General features: G+C 51.4%; 6 protein-coding genes across 6 annotated transcripts; 2 read left to right on the top strand and 4 right to left on the bottom strand.

The window, feature by feature from the left end:
- Positions 1-1,100: 1,100 nt before the first annotated feature.
- Positions 1,101-5,271, bottom strand: SMAC4_08826 (uncharacterized protein). Its single transcript, XM_003344126.2, has 2 exons — positions 4,096-5,271; positions 1,101-3,901 (listed from the first exon to the last, which is right to left on the bottom strand). The coding sequence occupies exons 1-2, from the start codon at positions 4,321-4,323 to the stop codon at positions 2,024-2,026; spliced, it is 2,106 nt and encodes a 701-aa protein (XP_003344174.1). The 5' UTR covers positions 4,324-5,271; the 3' UTR covers positions 1,101-2,023.
- A 2,068-nt stretch (positions 5,272-7,339) lies between these two features.
- SMAC4_08825 (uncharacterized protein) lies at positions 7,340-8,560 on the bottom strand. The gene has a single exon (XM_003344125.2). The coding sequence runs from the start codon at positions 8,410-8,412 to the stop codon at positions 7,552-7,554; it is 861 nt and encodes a 286-aa protein (XP_003344173.1). The 5' UTR covers positions 8,413-8,560; the 3' UTR covers positions 7,340-7,551.
- Positions 8,561-9,573: 1,013 nt separating this feature from the next.
- Positions 9,574-10,117, top strand: SMAC4_08824 (uncharacterized protein; the record flags this gene model as incomplete). Its single annotated transcript, XM_003344124.1, has 2 exons — positions 9,574-10,000; positions 10,056-10,117. 2 exons carry the CDS (start codon positions 9,574-9,576, stop codon positions 10,115-10,117), a joined length of 489 nt encoding a protein of 162 aa, XP_003344172.1.
- A 1,058-nt stretch (positions 10,118-11,175) lies between these two features.
- SMAC4_08823 (uncharacterized protein) lies at positions 11,176-12,822 on the top strand (the record flags this gene model as incomplete). The annotated part of the gene is made up of 1 exon (XM_003344123.1): positions 11,176-12,822. One exon carries the CDS (start codon positions 11,176-11,178, stop codon positions 12,820-12,822), a length of 1,647 nt encoding a protein of 548 aa, XP_003344171.1.
- Positions 12,823-14,975: 2,153 nt separating this feature from the next.
- Positions 14,976-16,736, bottom strand: SMAC4_08822 (uncharacterized protein; the record flags this gene model as incomplete). Its single annotated transcript, XM_003344122.1, has 1 exon — positions 14,976-16,736. The coding sequence occupies one exon, from the start codon at positions 16,734-16,736 to the stop codon at positions 14,976-14,978; it is 1,761 nt and encodes a 586-aa protein (XP_003344170.1).
- A 2,213-nt stretch (positions 16,737-18,949) lies between these two features.
- Positions 18,950-19,834, bottom strand: SMAC4_08821 (uncharacterized protein). Its single transcript, XM_003344121.2, has 2 exons — positions 19,661-19,834; positions 18,950-19,365 (listed from the first exon to the last, which is right to left on the bottom strand). The coding sequence occupies exons 1-2, from the start codon at positions 19,722-19,724 to the stop codon at positions 19,184-19,186; spliced, it is 246 nt and encodes an 81-aa protein (XP_003344169.1). The 5' UTR covers positions 19,725-19,834; the 3' UTR covers positions 18,950-19,183.
- Positions 19,835-20,383: the final 549 nt, after the last annotated feature.

Genomic DNA, 20,383 nt, shown 5'->3' with positions numbered 1-20,383 from the left:
GTGGAAGATGGAAGGGGAAAGGACAGGGAGGGAGAGGTACCTATACATATGAGGAAAGGTACCTCTAGACGTAGTCGGGGGAGAAATAGAGGTACCTTAAGGGTCTGGTAGGTAAGACCGTAGGATGCATAGATCTGTCAAACATTTGGCTTCATGTATATAAGTACCTTATCTGATAATGCCCTGGGCTGTGATATTGTGAGGATAATACGAGTGACAGGAACCTGGAAGTTGGGACTCAGGAAATGAAAGCCGGAATGCGCAATACCTTATAAAGACAATACAATCAACGCCCGTGGTAGGATGGAACACGGACACGGAAGCGCAGGGAGAGAAGAAAAAATAGTAGCAAAAGGAACGGATATGAGGAATAAGTGATACTGTTTGCGGAACGACATACAGAGAATTTAGATGGAAGAGTGGGTGGGTGGTCTGGTGAACTTTTCAGGAGAGAAATTCGGGATCACCACTTAAGTAGGTAGGTCAAAGTATCCGCATAACGGGGAGATTAGTGCCCTAACATAATTACTCCACAGGCTGGTACGTGCACATTAGTGACTGAACCATCCATGTTTGCCAACAACCCTTGTTTCCGCTTGCCAACCATCTATTTCTTATCCGCTTGATTCTCATATGCGCCGCGCCGCGATCATCTTTTGCAGTGAGGTTATCTACGCATAGACTATCCATATTTCCACTTCGGAGTTTCTTGCGGCGAGTACTTCGTCTGCATGTGGCGGATCGAATACATCACTCGGGGTATGGATCGAGCTTACTCGGGTCGAATTAGCATCCTGCTTCTGGGGCCAGTACAAGTACAAGTACAAGTACGTCGAGGGATCTGGGTGGACGGGGGGGGAGGGCGGGATGGATCGATGGGCGAAATGGATCGATGGACGGAATGTATATACCTGAAACGGGCAAGAGAATCGGTAAGGCATCGAGACGTAGGTATTCACAACCGTCCCTGGGCTTCAGATACCTTACCTGCTCTGCTCAACTTTCATCATTCACCGCGGCACTGCGGCTTTTATCCGGTATATGCTGTATGTGTAAGGTAGAGACTACCTACCTCCAGAGATAGGTATATTCCACTCTCCATCTCTCTCAACGTTAAGGTATCTATCACTTTCTTCTATTCCAGTTGTTTCTTCTCTCATCTTCACCAAAGTCGCGCAATTCGCATTACAACAAGTAGCCGGGAAAGGAATGAAAGTACATATATAGCATCAAACCGGGGCATCAATATCAATGAAAATGTGGGGATATAAGGTTCTGGTACATAAACTAGGTATACAAGTACAAGCAAAAAAGGAGGGTAAACGAAAACTTCAACAGCGCCTTCCTCCGCTAGCGTCCATTGCCAGTCATGATCATCGTTACGATCCTCTTGTAAAGTGCATAGAAAGGAAGCAGTCTGTGTGCCAGATACAGTTCCATTTCCATATATCTGTAGAGGTACCTGCCTCCCAAGCCCCAAGTCCCAAAGAACCCCAATCTCACCCTCAACCTCACAAAAAAATGCACAAATAGAAAAAGAGCCGTAATGTGATGTGATGGGTAGTTATTCCATAAAAGTATAGACTGTAGCAGCCACCTAGCAAAACTAATAAAAAAACGATGTAGTAACTGTTGTGTATGTTATTGTAGTGTAGTACCATAGTAGTGTGTGCGTCCTTCGCGTCGCGCAGCAACAAAGCAGGAAGTTGACTTGAGAAAAGCAGAAGAGCAGAGGGGGGGCGAGATTGAAACCAGCCAAAACCGCGCAAGTCAAGCCAATACAAGCAAGCAAGCAAGCAAGCCAATACTCCTGTCCGTCAGAATTTCCATTTCCCATTCTGTTTCTTTCTCTCTCTTTCTGCCTGTCCATTCTCTTCCTCTTGCTTCCCTCTCCTCCTCCTCCCCCTCTCCCCTTGAGAGCCTTCCAAAATATTCATATCCATGCCATATCCATATCGTTGATATCCATGTTTCCTCCGCTCCACCCTTCCAAAAATTCCCTTTCCTCACATCCTCATAACCCTCAATAGGTCTCCCCCAAATCCACCACCTTCCTCACTGTCGTGCTCCCTCCTACTGACCCATGTCCATGTCCATACCCTGTGTTATGTCCATGTCCATGCCCTAGAGCCGCCGCATTACTCGGCCTCCTTAGACTCAAACTGCCCGTTACACTCGACCTACTTGCGCTCGAGCTGCCACTTTGCCTCCTGTTCCCCCCTGACCCTGGAATCGGAATGCCAGTATGGTGATGATCAGGAGCATCGCGCGCACTCAGTGTCCCTGTCCTCCTCCTCACTGGCGTGGTCTTTGGCCTCAGCTCCCGCTGCCCATCATCTGTCAACTCGTCCTCCTCCGCTGTGCTATAGCTGATGCTCGCTTGACTGTGGGCCGGACCGTGGCCGTACGCGCTCAGTGTCCCGGAGCTCCGTGGCCATGACCCAACGGGGGTTCGTGTCCCATGTCCAGGTAGACTCGTACGGCTAATAGGTCGCGAGGCGGACGAGGGCATGTACCCTGACGCTGCTGTGCTGTGGGACTCGGCTCGGCTGATAGGTCGCGGGTAGCTCGTGGAACTAGCCCGGCTGCTGGGCCGCGAAACTTCCGAGTCGACGTTGGTGGCGGTTGCTGTGCTTGTGGATGTTGTCGAGGCGGCGGCAGAGGCGGGGTGGCGGATCGGTAAGGGGCCGAATGCTATGCGTGACACTCCTGAAGTGCTGCTAAGTCCTGACGTACTAAGTCGAGGAATGTGCTTGCTGAGGTTCGAAGTGCTACTGCGAAAGTCAGGGTTGCTGTGCGAGTTGGAGATGTCGGACGCGTTGTCATCATCTAGCAGATTAGGGGTAGAGGCCCCAGGCCCCCGCTGCTTCTTCCCGCGCATGGCTACCGAGGCAGCAATGCCTCCAATGCCTCCGTTGAAGCGCGGCGACTGCTTAGGTGACGGCTGCGCTGGACCAGCTGGGAGCTTAGAGCGAGCAGACTGAACACGGGCTTCGAGTTTCTGCATCTGGGCGGTAAGGGTGCGGATGTGGGTGAGGGAGTTGGATGGAGGGACCCTGTGCACAGGCGCCCGTGGCCTCTCAGCGGCTCTAGCGGCAGAGGGCCGCGATGAGGGCGTGCGCACCATAGGATAGCTGTTGTTGTCGAAGCGGCCCTTGGAAGGACGGTTCGTTAGCGAGGAGGTGGACGAGCTGAGTGGCTTCGGCTTCGGCGTGAGGTTGTTCTCGCTGATGGACCGGTTGGCCTTGTGGGTTGCCTGTGCTGACGACTTGGCCGCCGCCGACTTGGAGATGGATGACTTGGGTGTCCTGCACCCTCCAGGCCTAGAAGCCGTCTGCTTGACGGGGGTGTTCCTAGAGGCCCTAAGACCCTTGCCGAGCGAGGCATCCGACATGGGCGGTGATGGTGGGTCTTGCACTTCGGACAAGGTGTCGATCGTGGACAGGGACTTGGTATCGGGTGGAGTGCTGACCAAAGGCGAGCTGGCGGCGGACAGCGGTGAAGCAGGCGCGGGGGCGATTGTGGTGGTGATCTGGGTAAGATGGCCACGGGCTTGGTGCTTCCTAAGCTTGGACTGCAGGATCTCTGCCTCAATCTTGAGGTCGGACAATTCTTCGCGCAATCGTTGGGCCTCGACGCGTAGCCGTTCTCTTTCCTGCTCTCCGATCTTGATCTCCTCCTCCATCATGACGGCGCGCTCGATGGCGACATTGTACTTGGATTCGAGGTCCTCAAGCGAGGAGGACGTGTTTCGGGCTTGGCGCTCAAAGTCATCGTTGGCCACTTCGATATCGCGTAGCTTTAGCTGGAGGGTTCTGTTGGTCTCGCGCAGAGCCGTGATTTCCTTCTCAAGCGCACTTTGCGCAGCATTTGCCTCTGATTTTGATTCTTTGTATTTTCTCTGTAGGCGAAGAAACGGGTCAGCAGATGTTCGTGTTTTTAGCGTAGGAGGGGAAAAGGTCAGATGGGTGGTGGGAGCAATTGGCGGGTGTGGCGCTAATCGAAATGAATGGTGTGTTGGGGGGGTCGCATCCATCACAATCCAGTCACAGGATCATCACCATCATCGGAGCCTAACGGGAGAGCCAAACATACCTTCCACTCCTCTACCTCGTAGGATAATCCCTCGGCCTTTTGCTGTAGGGCGCGCTCTCTCTTATCGGCGGCGTCCAGGTCCTTTTCCAGCTCGGCCTCGAGTTCCTTGGACGACTCCTGGAATTCCCTGAGTTCCTGCTCAAGCTGTTCGTACTGTCGCTTGTACCAGTCCAAGGTCTCCTGAGTTGTGGCATTTTTGGGGGGTGATGCGGGGACGTCGGCCGCCATTTCGCAAGTTTTATCGTCGTACGATCTGGTATGGTGGTCTGCAGGCTTTCATGTGATGATTCTGGTGTTGATTTAGTTGGTTGTTGGTAGTTGATGAAAAACAAAGGAAAAAAGACTTCGTCGGTCGTCGCTGTCGTGAAGAAAATCGAGATGCGATATGCGGGATGCGAAAAAGGTTGAATGCAAAGGAAATGCGGGCGTGCGTGACGTAGAAATGAGGGTATATCGTAGAGTTGAAAGGCGAGTTGCGAGCGTGAAAAATGGAAATGGAAAAAAGGCCGTAAAAGACTGATTTGATGTACGGATGGATGGTTGTGGTTGTCGTCGTTTCCTTCGCGTCGTCTTTCTTTGGAAACAGGTTTGGACAAGCGTTAGATTGCGGTGTTCTCGGTAGAAGCAGTTTGGGTCATGGCGATGGAGGATGAGGGTGACGCATTACCCGGACAGCAGAAGGAGCCTCGAACCACGCAGGGGAGAAAAAGAGGCGTGTTGTCGCCGACGTCGTCGAAGAGCACACACAGCGAACCGAAGCGAGCTGGATGGAGAGGCCGGGAGTGGACCTGCGCGACCGGGCGAGGTGAGATCGGGGGGAAAGGCGACGACGGGGCCCTCTTCCTGTTATGCGGTTTTGATTGATTGATTGATTTGTTGGGTTGGCGTCGCAAGCTGAGGGTCGGTGGTCTGGTGGTAAAACGCAGGACTTGCTTGTCTGGGGGGCTGGTTTGCTTCTTTTGGCTGCAGCGGCGCTCGGTTGGGGTTGGCTGCCAGCCGGGTGCAGAGGGCAGTATAGAGGTAGGTAAAGGCAGGCTGCGACAGTCGCAAAGTCGTAACCTACCTAGATTACACGACGCCGTCTCGGTCTGCTCGTCGAGGTATCGTGGTGGTCGTCGTCGGCGGTTGGCTATGATCAAGTCGATGTTGTTGTTGTTGTTGTTGTTGTTGTTGTTGTTGTCGCAGGACAAGAGGAACCAGAGAAGGGAATGAACCAGGAATGTCGTCCGAGTCGGTCGGGCGGTGTCGGTGGGTTGGAAGATGGCACGGCAGAGGACGGGGGCAGCACCTGTTCCCCAGGTCGAGGCCCGCTGGGGGAGACGGCTTGGCGTTTGCGGTTCTGTTAGTGCTATTACATGTTTCTCAGTAGTGGCTCTAACAGTTCTGAACCAAACAGTCTCTGCCGGCCAACCGTCGCATGCTCGCACTAACAGCGTGGATATGGATGGACATGACCCACCGTGGGTATGGGCACCATGGCACCCGTGCGCACCTCGTCAACCCTGCAGGCGGGTGGTGCAACAGCAAGTGCAGGATGGTTCTTTCGTTGTCTTGATTCTCTTGTTCGCTCTTGTCCATTCCCGCATTGGCAAGTTGAAACATTCATTCAGTAATGGAAAGGGTGACATTTTCTTGTCCTTGTTTGGTCAATCGGCACTGACAAGACAGTTCAGTTCATGCATGTTCAAAGCCTTCCTCCTTTCATTCCATCTTTCGGGTCACTCAATCACATTTGAATCACATTCGATATTTGCTCTTTCCATCGCTCTCCATATCTCCAGAGTGCTAGTGGTAGAAATAAGCTAACCAAGTGGGTCACCGCCACTACGGTCTACGGGTGCCTGTCTCTGTCTCTTGTTCCTGGTGGTAGTGAGCAGAAGTCCCCTTCCTTTTTCTCTCGCTCGTTTGTTTCCCCGTCGATCCAAGAGACTGGACTTCCGTGAGATCCTCACCAAGGGGCGGTTTCGTTTCTATTCCAGCTCGGACTTGGTTAAACTCCCCATGTGTGTGTTTGGGATGATGGATCCTGCAAGTCCACGTTTGAGATGAACACCTCATCATCCTTCATCATCATCAGCCTTACGTATTGTTTTAGACTGCTGTAAAAGTTTAAATGCAAAGCAACCATCTGCATTCCGCCACGACTCACGAACTCGCTGGAACATGTTTAAGAAGGTAACCCCTTTTCCATTCATGGGGTCCTCTCCCGAAACCGCTAAACAGAGGGGGAGCTTTCTCCATATCAGCTTTCCCTATTTCATCCACTTTTGGTTGCCAAATCATCCACTCTGGGACTGGAATGTCCCTCAAGGCGCAGGGCTTCAGGGCTTCAGCTGTTTACCGCCTCCTTTGGCCTGGGGCTTTTGCACGACAAGCACGGCGGTGACGCGACCGGACCGGACAATGGAACCATTGATGTTCTTCTTCTCCCGGCCGGTTTGTTCGTTCGCGCTTCTATTTCTTCTCACGGAGAACAACGTCCTTAACATGTACCTATCATCGCATCTCTACACACAAATGTGGTACGTAAGGTGCTTCCATCCGAATTCACGATGCAAGACCGGGAGAGCACCATCAGATCCCCCCTTGGCTCTACCCCCGGCTGGCCCCGGCCCCCGGTCCACGGTCCACGTCCCCGCCCCGCCTTGCATCCATTCCCGCCCGCCCAGCAGCTGCAGGTCCCCGCAATTTTCCCTGACGTCCCACTGCGCTGACTGCACGTCGACGGCCGTTTGGGTCACTGAACTTCCACATTTCCAACTCTTTGGCGACACAAACCCAAAGGTATTGCGTCATGAGGGGCATTGTCATCCTTCATGTGCTTTCCCTGACAGTTAACACTTGACACCGAACAACGGAGCCAGTCATTGATGATGGATGGCATTGGCACCTCTTTGACATGAAACTTGAGCTGCAATGGTGATCTCCCCCTTGTTTTTATGTCACGGCAATCGCGTAATTCCTTGTGACAATCGGTGCGTGTTCGCGAGAGATTCGGGAGGTTTTGGAGATTCACGACACATGGTTATCCATAAGGTTCATTCACACACACGGGTACATCTTTGATTGCCAATATGCTTGGCTTCTACTTTATGCTTTGTATCTGATATGGAATCATTGTTGGGCCGCAACTGAAAACCCAAGTGAGCAAGGCACATCATCGTTATGAACGGGACGGGCCGGCCGTTTGCGAGATCAAAGGAACAAACAATGAGGTTCTCAACCTTGGTCGTGCACAGTCATCAATCTCTCTGTGTTACTCTATTTGCGCCTCCCAATTGTCTGTGATAGAACACCAACTCCAAACTCATCGCTTTCTATTAAATCGGATGTCTCGGTAAACGCATCATCGTCATCATGTCCTTCTAACCCTCCGTTCACGATCAGTTCGATCTCTACCGTGACTCTCCGTTGCCCACTGCCTCTGCCCTACCATAGCCCATCAACCACGTGCATCTACTCCCTCTTCCCGAAAACGCCATACCCCTCCGTCCTCGCAAACTCCATGCCCTCCGCAAAATGAAACAGCTTCGCCGCAACAATATGTCTCTCCATCTTACTATACTCCACCAGCCTCTGATAGAGCTCTGCCATCGGCACCACCACTCTCTGGATATGTTCGCCATCCTCAAGTCTCTGCTCAGGCAGTGCCTCCTCCGTATCCTCCTCCTTCAGATTTACCTCCACCGTCGCCATCACCATATTGGCACTACTCATCCCCGGATCCGCCGCCTGCACGGGACTCACCCTCTTAACCGTACATTCATACCCCGTCTCCTCCTTGAACTCTCTGACAGCCGCTTGCTCCGGCGTCTCCCCTTTATCAATGAGACCAGCGGGCCACTCGATTGTGTAGGCGTCGAGCGGGGGACGGTATTGAATGACCAAAAGCGTGGAGGGCGGGCGGGATGGGTGAAGCAGGATGTTGCACATGGCTACTGCGTCGACACCGCCTGCCACCCCCGAGGAGGAGGAGGAGGAGCGGGTCTTGCGCGCGGCGACTTCCCAGAGGCGGGACTTGCCGGTTTGGTCGACGTAGGAGATTTGTTGGAGGGTGAGCCATTTGGAGGTTTGAGGGGTGAGTTCGGTTATGGAGGTTATGGTTGGTTCTTGGGTTTTGGGGTTGGGGAACGTCATTTTGAAGGTGCGCTTGGGGGTGATGGGTTGGTGGTTGGTGGTGAGGTTGAAATGTGTGTTCGAGTTGAACAGGTTCTTGGTGTTGTTGTTGTTATTGCAAGCAGCAAGAGCGCGAGTGCGTGATGCAGATGCGGATGCGAAGGAGGTGAGTGCGGGGTATCGGGTGAGGATATTCCGCATCGGCTTCTTGGAGACTTGTTGTTGTTGGTCAAGTCAAGTGACTTGGATTGGATTTTTCGGATGTTGGATGTCTGAGCAATTGAAAGCTCAGTTGCATGGTTGGGAATAGAGGCTGCAGAATATGAGATGAGCTCGGGCAACGACGCCGGCGAGACGAGACGAAACGAGACGAAGGCGAGAGCGGGCGAGGGACGCGCGGGGCACAAGAGGGTCTTGGCTGATGACGCACAGGACTCCCTGTTGTCGCTGCTGGGATCTGCGCATTGCAAGGGTTAGGGTTGCCGGTGATGCTTGGCGCGGTGTTGATGGCGCCATGTCAACAATGCGAAGTATCACCGACATGCTCAGGTCATGTCGGCGATGTTGGATGCCAGGAACAATGGAAGGCATATGTTGGTTGTTTCTAACAGCTTTTTTACAGTCCACTACTGCAGAAAGCTCGTTGGGGTTCAAACATCGAAGAGTGTCAATGCAGTGTTGACCTTGCGTTGCTCACGATGCCCTCTGCTGGCCAAGAGTTCATATCAGATGAGTGTTCAACCCACTGGTTGAATGACCATGGTGCCATCATCCAGAATTTCCCTACCGTTCATAAGCACAGTTGGGGGGTGGAACATTGACGAGTGTCATTGCAGTGGTGACTCCCATCGTCGACGTTGTGCCCCCGTTCCTACCTACCTATTCTGCTCTCCTGCTACTAACCAGCGATATCCTTTATCTCAACTCTCAACGTATTCAAAGAGTCAAGAACAATACATCGCATTGCGACCACTGTCATCCCAAGACGTGCCGTCAGTCTCTGGCCAAATTCTACAAGACCGGCCGACCTTCTGTGGATCAGCTACATCGGACGAGCCATTCATTATCGAACCACAGTTTGGAAGCCCAAGTGGAGGGACATCAATATTCACCAACATCTTCAAACTCTCTTCGTCAACAAATTTGCGATCACAAAACAGGTCTCTATTCAACTGTTACAGTCATCCATAATGACCCATTGTTAGATGAATCATCAATAAACACCATTTCCTCGTTTTGAAAACCCTTGGACTCTTCAACACTCGCGACGCTCTCACCTTCAGCTCACTTTCATAACTCCCAGCCTTCACAGCCAAACCCACGACACCACTCAAGAATCTCACCCCCATCTCACTATATACGATGTGCCAACTGAAGTACGTCCTCACGCCCTGGAATGCCTATCATACGCACATAAGCAGCCGGGAAAGTTGCCACCTCGTCTCCATTACATGGTGCGCCGCCCAGTTTCCCGGAGACCAAGGAACCGGCCACGCCCAAATCGAATTCGGCCGCGACACAAGCCACGAGCACATCCTCGCCCATCTCATTCTCGCCCACCAATGCCCGTACTACGACAACGTCGAGATCGAGCGCACCAGGGAGTGGTATTACTATGGTTCGGTGATCACATTCGCGCTGGAAGAGCTACCGCCAGCGAGACGGAGATTCACCACTACTGCGAGCTGGGTGCAGGAACATTTTATGGCTGCTGCTAGGGCTAGGGGATGGGAGGAGAGTAGTGCGGAAGGCACTACCGATGATGGTGGCGGTGGACATGGAGCCGGAAGTCAGGGAAGTACAGCCGGGTGCGAGGGAACAGCGCTTACTACACCGGGTATTAGTCCAAATGGAGAGGAAGGAGGTACCGGAGAAAGGGTGGAAGCAGTTCAAAGCAAAGGAGTAGTTAGGTTGGGTTCACCGGCAACAGCAGGTTGAGACTTGAGTGGTAATGGTATAAAGCTGAGGTGATTCCGCCCACGGGTGAACTTGGTCATCCACAAGCATCATATCATTTGGACCACAATTTATTCAACGTACTGGATATTATCTTGCTAGACACCATCGATTGCTTCATACTCTCAAATAAACTTCTCCTCTCTGGGTCAGCCCAGCAGGTGCCTTGTGTACTTCATTTACTGCCCGCGCTGCTATGGTCTGGAGAACAACAATATTGTCTACATTGTCTGGTGCTAGAACATAAGGTGACGTCTTAAGGTCCGGCCCATTGCCATATCTTATGAACAGCAATACACCGCCTTAACCAAATACCATTCGGTCGACGCACCTTGAGACTTGGACCACGAACAGCTTCTTTCGTTCCTCCATCGCATCCTCGAATGCACCGACGAACATAGCCATTGCGATTTCCGAGAGGCCTGGCATCAACACAGAGAAGATCAGCGTCTGGACATACATGTATTCACACAACACTCAACAACCGGAATCACAACACTGATACCAAAGCTACAACAGCAGAGCAGTATCTGATAACCCGTCCCAAACATTCTATTGTCTTGACGCTTCGGTATCCCGCTCACACTCCAGGCCACGAACGCATCTGGTAACCCGCAAGCCTGCTCTCATCAAACTCAACTCAACAGAGAACTGCCACCATCCGCAGTCTACGGTACTTCCTGCACCCAGAACGTGTACATGCACAGTACATGCGACTAACATATACTTGCGCCTACTCACGCAGCACTCATTGCTTGAGCTGCTTTGGCATTCTTCAACCCGACCACCCCCTCAGACTTCCAGTTCCTCGTCGCCGCATTCCCTTGACCTAGCCACAACTGGCTTCCAACAGCGTCAATCAGAACCTCAAACCTACTCAATGCCTTGACCTTCTTCTACGTCAGCCCACCAACTTGATCAATCCCGCTCACCTTCTATCTGAAACTCAATCGAGTACCCGACAGGCCGTCAAAACCGCTTCTGCCCACCCACAGACAACATGACAAGATGGATGCACCGGCAAACAGAGACGTCAACGGACCGGGAGTAGCCCCTTGCCCAACCACTGCTCTCAACTCCTCCCACTCCAAGGCTCACAGCAACGCCAGCAAGACACCCAAGATTCCTTCACCAATGGGGCCTTCGACGAGCATCAACATGACACCTAACGGGGCCACATTGAACGCGGCTTCATATCCAACCCCAGTCAGCACACTAGTGCCTCTATGCAATGACGACTCGACTGTCTCTCCGAAACCCCTCCAGCCCATTCTCCCCGCTGATGCCAACCCCGTGGGCGGAACATCCAATACCGCTCTCCCCGTAGAGTCCAACTTCCTGCCTACTCCACCGGCTGACCTAATATCACCATCGCAACTTACACCACACGTACATAGCCAACAGCAAGAAGAAGAGGTACAACAGTCAGAACGGCCAGGAGAGCAACAACAGCAAGAACAGCTTCAATCACAAGAACATCACAGAAGACAGAAACATTTGTACCACATGCATCAACTGCAGGCGTTTATGGCCCTGTATCAGCGGAGGGAACAACTGCCACTCCCAATTCAACAACAGCTTGAGAAATTTCGACAAAAGCTACAACCCCAAGTCATGCACCCACCCTCCTCCTTCGTCTCAAACCAGCCAAGGACTCAAGACCAAGCCTCCAGCTCCAAACCCACCGCCGTACCAGATCCCTCATCCCATGTCCCCCACTTTCCCATGCACCGCAAGCAGAGCCTCGAGACTCACGACAGTAAGCGCCTCATCCAACACAACCTGCATTACCAGCAGGTTTTGAGGAAGGACCCTCACCTCGCCTTGTTACTCCAAGATAAATTCATGACCCGGCTCGAACTCCAAAGCCTGCTCCCCAATAACAGACCTCCCAAGCAGTTTGTCAGCATGAGGGAGGTGCAGAAGGCTCCATCGAACATGTACGAGTGGCAGGCCGAGAGGGAGATACAGAAGAAGAACGAGGAGCTGCTGAATAAGAAGAGGTTAGAGGAGATGCGTATGGCGCTGGATCATATTTATGGGGTTCAGTCGGGAGGTAGAAGGGTTGCTGGTGGTAGTGGGACTGGTCATGCCAGTGGCAGTGGGAAAAAGATGGGAGCTCCAGCCGCTGCCATGAGAGCAAGAATGGCGACAGCAATGCCAGGAGGAAGTGGGAGTGCCCATCCCAATAGCAGTGGGACAAAGACGGGAGCCCCAGCCGCTGCCATGAGAGCAAGAGTGGTGGCATCAATACCGGCAGCAATGCCAGCAGCACAGGCGGCTGGAGTTGGTGTTGATCCTCGTTTGAATGGGGGGAATAACGGATCTGACAAGCGGAAGGCCGAGGCAGGGACAGGAACTAGGCCGGAGAAGAGGTCTAGGATGGAGGTGAACACCGGGACGGGAGCGGCTAGTGTCCTGAAGCCTGTGAAGGAAGCTGGAGGACCACAGAAATCTGGAGATGCCACGAAGGCCGGAGGATCACAGAGTGTCGGGGAGTCACAGAAGGCCGAAGAGTCACGAAACGCGGGAGGATCGCAGAAAGCCGGAGGATCACAGAGTACCGGAGGATCACCGAGTGCCAGAGAGTCAAAGGCTACCGAAGGAGCACAACATAAGAGGATTGCGGAATTCCGAAAGAATGGGACCGCATAGTGGAGGCAACAAGAATTGGTGGGAAAGGCGAGGAAGCGAATGACGATCAGAATGGTGCTTGACATGAAACAAAGGGAAACAGCACATCACGGCGGAATGTTCACTATACGTTTACTCTGGGTTGGATATATGGCAAAGCAAAGAGCGTTTATGAGCAATAACTGGCTCACTAGCAGGCAAACGAAGCCAGCATTACGCATGGAAATTGGATACTACATGTACTTTATAAGGAAGGCCTAGAACTAGAGTAGACAATAATAAGCACATATAGTATTTTAGTTATAAAAGGGAATAGCTTTGGACTATAGCCTACACCCACAGTATAACAGGTTAACTAGTAGTTTTATTAAATAAGTACCTTAGCCTATAGTATACGAAACTGGTAGAAGGCTTGTAAACAACAAGGGTAGCAAACGTACTTCTAAGTAATAGTAGGGAATAAGTATATAGTAGTATACTTTAAGAAAGCGACTATTTGTGAACTGAAGGATAGACTATAGCTGTGACAGGCTGGGGTGCATATGCCCAGACGGCCAAACCTACAAAAGATAGGACGATGTTCTGCTTGCAAGGCAGAACTCGGAATGCACACTATATAGCCAATGTCAACCTGTGACACTACCTCCCCTTAAAGCGAAGTTATCTTTCAATAATCTTCAAGATAAGGCCTCGGCCCCGGCCCCATTTCCGAGGGCGACAATGTCGCGGAGGATTTATCGCAATACGACAGCTTATATAGCACTACCTGAAAATGCAACTTCCCGCTAAGTTGGACATTTTCCAATGGGCCGATACGTGGCATTTCGGTACTCTTCGATTTGCATACATGGTCCTCAATTGTCATTGCATTCTTAGGAGCTGTGCTCGACTAAGTGCCGACAAGAGTATCCCAAAATCGCCCTCGAAATTGCCACGGTCGGGAATCGAACCCACCGTTTTAAGCAGAACATACTGTGACAGGCTGGGGTGCATATGCCCAGACGGCCAAACCTACAAAAGATAGGACGATGTTCTGCTTGCAAGGCAGAACTCGGAATGCACACTATATAGCCAATGTCAACCTGTGACAATAGCCATCATGAAGATGGAGATGCACTCTATTCGTAAGTAGGCCAGGTAGGTCAAGTAAGCTAAGTAGGGTAGGATTATAGCAGTTGTCGTACGCGGTTATCGCTTGCATTTTGCTACCTCCCTCTCTCTATTTATACCTGAGACAACATAGGGTGCACTCCACGCACGCCTAAAAACTCTACAAACATGCCTATGTTAGAAGGCGAAGTGGCTATACTAGCGATTCCTCCTATAAACCAATCTGAGAAAGGCTTTGTATTTAAATCTTAGGCCTCTTTAAAAGATTCTTCTCGTTTCTTCACCTAAAATTGAATATAACTAGCTAGCTTTTACAGTTGCGTTGAAGAAAGTAAGAAGCAAGTACTAACCTTTCAGTTAGTTGATATCTACCACTCCAAATCTACAAAGTTAACAATTTAAAAACATTTAAATTACTTTCGAATAACTTAAGAACTCAGGGTAACGGGAAAAAATTAATATTTGAAGTTCGGTAGTTACTTCTATTTTGAGTAGCCCTAAAGTATATACTTATTTGGGCGTGTTTGTAGGGTCTTTGGGCGTGCGCAGAGTGTACCCCGACGACATACGATGTTAGTTTCGAGTTCGGGACTGAGTCACTAGTACGATACATGCCTTTTACGATATTTCACCCTCAAAAGTTGGACGTTCCGATTCAGTTCAGTCTCTTTCTTCTACCGCAAAGATGCCCGCTCGCAAGGTGTGCACACTGGACTCCAATATCTGGGCTGAACAATTATAACTCGGCGATGTACGGGGTACCTGCAGGTTAGGTGCGTAGGGCTACCTATGCAACTACCTATCTAGTACGATTCACCGAGTAATGCCCGATCCCGACGGAGCCACACAGGCAGGCAGGCGTCTGACTACTGTGTAACTGTGTGATGTCCAGGTGGTGGTGGTGCTTGGAGGCTGAAGCCGACAGCCGACAGATCTCAACTGTCGGTACCTTAGCTGGAGAAGAAACCCAGGGGCAATTTTTGGAGAAACTTGGAGGTTGCCCGTCCATCGCAATTTCCTCCTTTCCTCCTTTTGTGGTCCCAACAGCCACTTCAACTACCTCTTTAGCCATCGATATCGCTCATCATCAACCTCGAGCCTCTACCGCCGACTGGGAGGTAGAACTGTAGCAGTCTGGACCAGCCCATTTTCCACCATTGTACGCGCATGTTTGCTTGATGCTGACTGGGAGGCTGGTTTTGGTCCGGGGGTGGATTCGCGTTTGGGATCACGCCGTTCCCTCCTGAAGACATCCTATCCCCATCGTTGCTGTTGTAAAGATGAGGTGTGGTATTGGGTGTAGCGTGGGTTTCCCGATGGGGCGGTGCGTGCGGTGCGGTCTGGGGTGCGGCAGAACGTCCGTGTGTAGAGGTAGCATGACCCCCAACCCCGGCATGATGTCCACGTTTGGTTTGTACCGACACTTGTCCAGCATGTATCTGCCCCCTTGCAGCATGGCCTGACACTTGTCCAGTATGCATCGCTCCATATCCGCCGGCTTTAGCGCCTTGTACGGCCCGGGTGTTCGGTCCAGCATGACCTCCTTGTCCCTGACGTCCCTGCCCATAACCAGCACCAGCACCAGCACCAGCACCACTCGGCATCGGCCTCGGCGACATCAACATCCCATCAACAATCCCAACCTTTCCCTTTCTGTCTCTCGTCAACCAACAACTTTCGGGTGGATGGCTCTTTTCGGGGTTGCTAGCGTCGCGATGCTGTAGGTAGGGACAATGGCGGAAGGATTCTAGACCTCCCTTCTTTGGACCTTGTCCAGGGAGGAAGTTGGGTCCGGAGAAGGTATCAAGACCGTGACCAGGAGAGAAGAGGGGTCCGTAGAAGTGTCTGGGAAAAGAGCCGGAAAGGGGAGTAAAGAGAGGATTGGGGAGGAGACTATCCATACCTATAGGGAAGCCACTAAGACTGGGAGATGGAAGTGGAAAAAGAGGGAGTACAGGAGAGAGGAGGAGGGGTCCATGTGAACGGAAGGCATAAGAGCTAGGCCCGGGAGGGAGAACAGGATGGAGAACAGGTGGAGGAAAACCGGGAGGAAGGCCAGGAGATAGGTCACCACGAGGCAGACCGCGAGACTGAGCGGCGCGAGGAAGACCTTGTCCTTGAAGGGAAACTTGAGAGGCGCTGGAGGAGGTGTTATTGCTGGTGTCGTTGCTGTTATTGTTGACGCTGTTGCTGTTGTCGATGCTGGAGAGCAAAGGCACCGGAGAGGGAAGAGGAGCGGGAGGGAGAACGGGATCGGAAGTAACAAGAATGGCGGGATTGTTGGGGCCTGTACTCGGCAGATTGAGGTTGAGGATGTTGTGATTCTGATTCAAGTGTGAAGAAAGGTTGAGGCTGAGGTAAGGATTTTCAGGCGCGACTCCTAGAGATCCGGGACCAAGACCGGGACCAAGACGGGCTCCAAGTCCGGCTTCAAATGCTGCCGCAACTCCAGCGCCGGGTCCAGCTTCAGCTCCAGCTCCGCCGTCCAGAATCGAGCCCGGCACCGGCCCAACAGAATCGTCACCCCTACACAGGTGCAAACCATTCGCCATATCCGCCTCCATGCGCTTACTCAACGACTCCCGCAACGACATGCCGGTATCGACCTCGTAGCATCTCCAAATACTGTGTACTTCGTGAGTCTCTGGTTGCGGGAGGGCGAGGCGGTATAGAGGCAATTGTGGGTTGACTTTGTCGACGTCGACGAAGGTTTGAGGAAGCTTGGAGGATCCAGCTCGAGCTCCGGGTTGAGGGGAGTTGTTGGGCCGGACGGGGATTAGCCGGCGGCAGTGTGGACAGCCGTGGGACCACCAGATTATGCACATGGTGAGACTTTTAACGAGCTGGGCGGTGGTTGACTTTCTGATAATCGGTAATTTGCTTGTCGAGGGTTGATATCGATCTCTTTCGTTTCTCTTTTCCTTTTGTGGTGATGAAGAAGTCAGAAGTGAGAGTCCTTCCCTCAGAGGAGCAGCGGATTGCGGTTCGAGTCTCGAGATACGATGCGCCGGTGCGCTGATGAGCTTTTCGACGCTTTGGAGTTTAGTTTCCGGTGCTTCAGTTCGAGGTTTCTAGAAGGTTGAGGCCGCGAGGCACCCGAGATTGTGGTCGGAAAGTATTTCGAAGTGATACGCGTGAAAAGAAAGTCAAAAAAAAAGTTGCACTCGACGATTGTATCGAATCCAGAGGAAAACAAGCGGGTGGAAAGTCCAGGGCACCCAACAGAACCCAACCGAAGCAAAATAATGAATAACAATAGCACTTGCAGGCAAAAGCGACAGTGAAGGGAAAAAGACGAGTGGGGTAAATAAGACAAGATGAAATGGGAAAAAGCGAGTGAATGGTGCTTGCCGGGAAATCAATACCTTACCTGTAACGTCCCTCCGGATCAGCCTTTGGTCCCTGCCGACAGACAGCAACCCCGTGGGAGTCAACCTATTTTATAGAAAGCCTCCTTTTGGCAACAGGTCTGGTTAGTATTTGAGGATGAGAAAACCTAGGTACCTGCCTGGCACACTACAAGGAAAACCTACGCGCACCCTAAGTCCGGGCTCGTAGAAGACTTTTCTCAACCACGCACTTTGCATGTACTCCCAAGGAGAAATCACACCCTGCGAATGAAGGAGTCTTGTGTACACCTTCACAAGTCTTCATCAAAACTCGACATATGGAATGCAACTACTTGCCTTGATAGCCAATCCTAGGCAGAAGGTCGAAAAAGACTTGTCCTTGATGATGGTGTCGCAACCAGAAGAAGACGGATAGAAAACAAACGCCATCCAACTGCATGGAAGCGACGAAATGCCATTAGCAGGCAACAGTCACAACTGACGTGAAGGAAGACGGGTGGCATGAAAAATGGATGGGATGAAATGGATGAGAGGGGAATGAATGGTCGCTGACGAGAAGGGAATAATTGATGTCCTTTGGTCCTGATCGGAAAGTCTTGGACAGTTCCAGGTGATTGCACCTTGAACGGAAAAGACAATAGCACTTAGGCAACAGTCACAAGTGGATAGAACGAAGACGGGCGCGGTTCAAACAAGATGGGATGAAATGAAACAGAGGGAGTGAATGGTGCCCGACGAACAGACAATAGACCTACCTTAGCGGATATCCTTCCAGATGAGTGTTTGGTCCTTGATTCCAGCCATCTCATGGTATTGTGCATTTCATCTTCATCGAAAAGCTCCCGTTTCGCAACTTTCCTCCTACCTTTTGCGTTGCTTGGTTGTATGGTGATTACGAAGTGACACTTCTGTCGCAAAGATTAGTAAGGCAAGAGAGCCTGAAAGCGGGAAGATATCACGGGATTCGTCATGTTTAGCTACTTTAGCATCACAGGCCTGTCGCGAAGTGACATGATATGAACTACCAGTGATATCTAGAAGTACCTATAGGTACCTCTCGGTATTTCGACATACCCTGTCTCCATTCTTTGTCTTTTGGTTTCCTAGCATCATGTATCCCACGAATTCGTCATTCATTACATAGGTACCCATCCCCAATTATCAATAAAAACCCAACCCAGAAACCACCTAGAGGTACCTTGTGTATCCTACTGTAGACCTGGCTTCATTGATCAAACATCAAAATGCTCCCCAATATCCCACCCCATTCTCTCTCCCCTTCTCTGCTCCTGCAAGCTCGGCTGACGATGTTCACGGTATCGACCATGCGACTGCATACCAATCCCTACTCCTTCCATAGACTCCCGGTCGGTAGACCCGGCTGATCCAATCGATCCAACGCTTCCTCTGTGAAGACCAAGTTGAGGACCACCAGCCGTGCCGCCGTAGCATGGGCCGGAAGAGGGGCCGTAGCCCATGTCGTGGGCGTATTGATTTGATGTGCGACGGTCTTGTCGTGGTTGAAAGGTTTTTTGTGTTTTGGTGTTTGTTAGTACCGTTCCTGATGCTGGTGAAAGCAGAGTGCTGCAAGGCGGAAGTGGGAAGCAGTCGCTCGCTATGTAGCAAGCAGCAACTAGGTAAGTATATGCAGGAAATCACATCGCTCGCTCGCTCGCAATGAAGTCGCAGTTGCAGATATGCAGGGAAGAACATGAATCCAGTCATACAATCAAGCGAAAAAGGAATCGCACCAAATCACCAAACGAAACAAAAAGAGTCGTGAAAACCATGCCGTTTCATTCATTCCCAACCCCCCAAAAATTTAGGTATCGTTCGTTCGTTCATCCATTCATTCATTCATTCCTCCCCAATTATTTCTTCCTCCAAGCAAATGCTCAACGCTCAACGCTCAAACGCAACGCTTAATGCTGCCTAGGATGCGTACCAGTGCTCACACCCGTCGCCGTCGTGCCCAAAGCACCCGCGCTTCGGCTGGGATCTTGCGGCTTCTCCAGGTGGTGATCGATGCCACCCGTCAGGGAGGAATGGCGGTCTGAGATGGAGGTTGTGTTGAGGGCGTGGGAGGACTTGTTGAGGACTTGGGCTATTGCGTCCATTTGTGTTAGTCTTCGTTGCTTGGGTTTCGTTTGGTTCTCGTTGAATGGATGGATGTGGATGATCGGTTGATGCTTGGTTTTGTGCTAGTGGTGGAGATTGTGTAGAGGTATGGTGGTTGGTGTGGGAAGCAAAATGGGGAAAGGTGAAAGAAGGAAGGGTTGGGTGGGAGATGTAAATGATGCGAGTGTGATGGGATGCATCACGATGATGGGGGAGGTTGCGAGGGGAAGAAGGGCACGGATACGAGGGAAAGCGAGGGGAAAAGAGAAGAGGAGACATACGCTCGTTGTTAACGTTAGTAGCCTTATCAAAGCCCTTGTTGAGTGCCTTCTTGACGGAATCCATGTTGTCTGATTTTGTGTGTGTAGATGTTGTTATTGTGGTTGTGTTTTTGATAGTGCAGGTGTATCAAATCGCCGTGGATGATGATCGATGTAGTATGTAAGACTTATCTAATGCCAAACCCATTCCCTCCCGGACCCCAATATATATACGCAGGAACAGTTCCCCATCACTTACCCAATAATACGACATCGAAAAGCAGGAACAGCATTGGATCTCCAAATGATGATGCAGTGGATAATGAAGCAACGGTGATATCATCGTCCTCGGCACTTGGCGGGTGTGGCTCCACAGCACCAAGGCCTGGCTCGTTCACCTAGACCACCATCTGAATGGCCCTGGCCCATGACCATGATTGACAAGCACAGCCCCTCGAAAGCCCCCGAGGCCCCTAACAATGATGGCGAAACATGCAACCATTCGGAGCATTCGGGTGCCTTGATTCGCATAAAGGAAGAATATGATCGTCTTGGCCTACGGAAGCCCAGGCAGGTGTCGGAATTTGCGGCGGCTCGGGCAAATAACCTTCTTTTGACGTGCCATGTTAGCGTCATCATAGACGGTGCAAGACATGTAGTTCCGAACCCTTGATGGATACCAACGGGACGATGTCTAGTATTGTTTTTATTAACCTATCAGTCAAGTTGTACTATACACAGGCC

The sequence above is a fragment of the Sordaria macrospora genome, chromosome 4, assembly GCF_033870435.1.
Source record: "Sordaria macrospora chromosome 4, complete sequence".
Taxonomy (NCBI): domain Eukaryota; kingdom Fungi; phylum Ascomycota; class Sordariomycetes; order Sordariales; family Sordariaceae; genus Sordaria; species Sordaria macrospora.
The sequence above is the reverse complement of the archived record's forward strand: the minus strand, read 5'-3'. Positions and strand labels throughout refer to the sequence as shown.

Bases quoted from the DNA above. Each gene is read 5' to 3' on its own strand.
- SMAC4_08826 (XM_003344126.2), bottom strand. From the start codon at position 4,323: ATGGCGGCCGACGTCCCCGCATCACCCCCCAAAAATGCCACAACTCAG. The intron at 3,902-4,095 runs GTATGTTTGGCT...CTTCGCCTACAG, and splicing joins ACGAGGTAGAGGAGTGGAAG to AGAAAATACAAAGAATCAAA.
- SMAC4_08825 (XM_003344125.2), bottom strand. From the start codon at position 8,412: ATGCGGAATATCCTCACCCGATACCCCGCACTCACCTCCTTCGCATCC.
- SMAC4_08821 (XM_003344121.2), bottom strand. From the start codon at position 19,724: ATGGATTCCGTCAAGAAGGCACTCAACAAGGGCTTTGATAAGGCTACT. The intron at 19,366-19,660 runs GTATGTCTCCTC...TGGACGCAATAG, and splicing joins TACTAACGTTAACAACGAGC to CCCAAGTCCTCAACAAGTCC.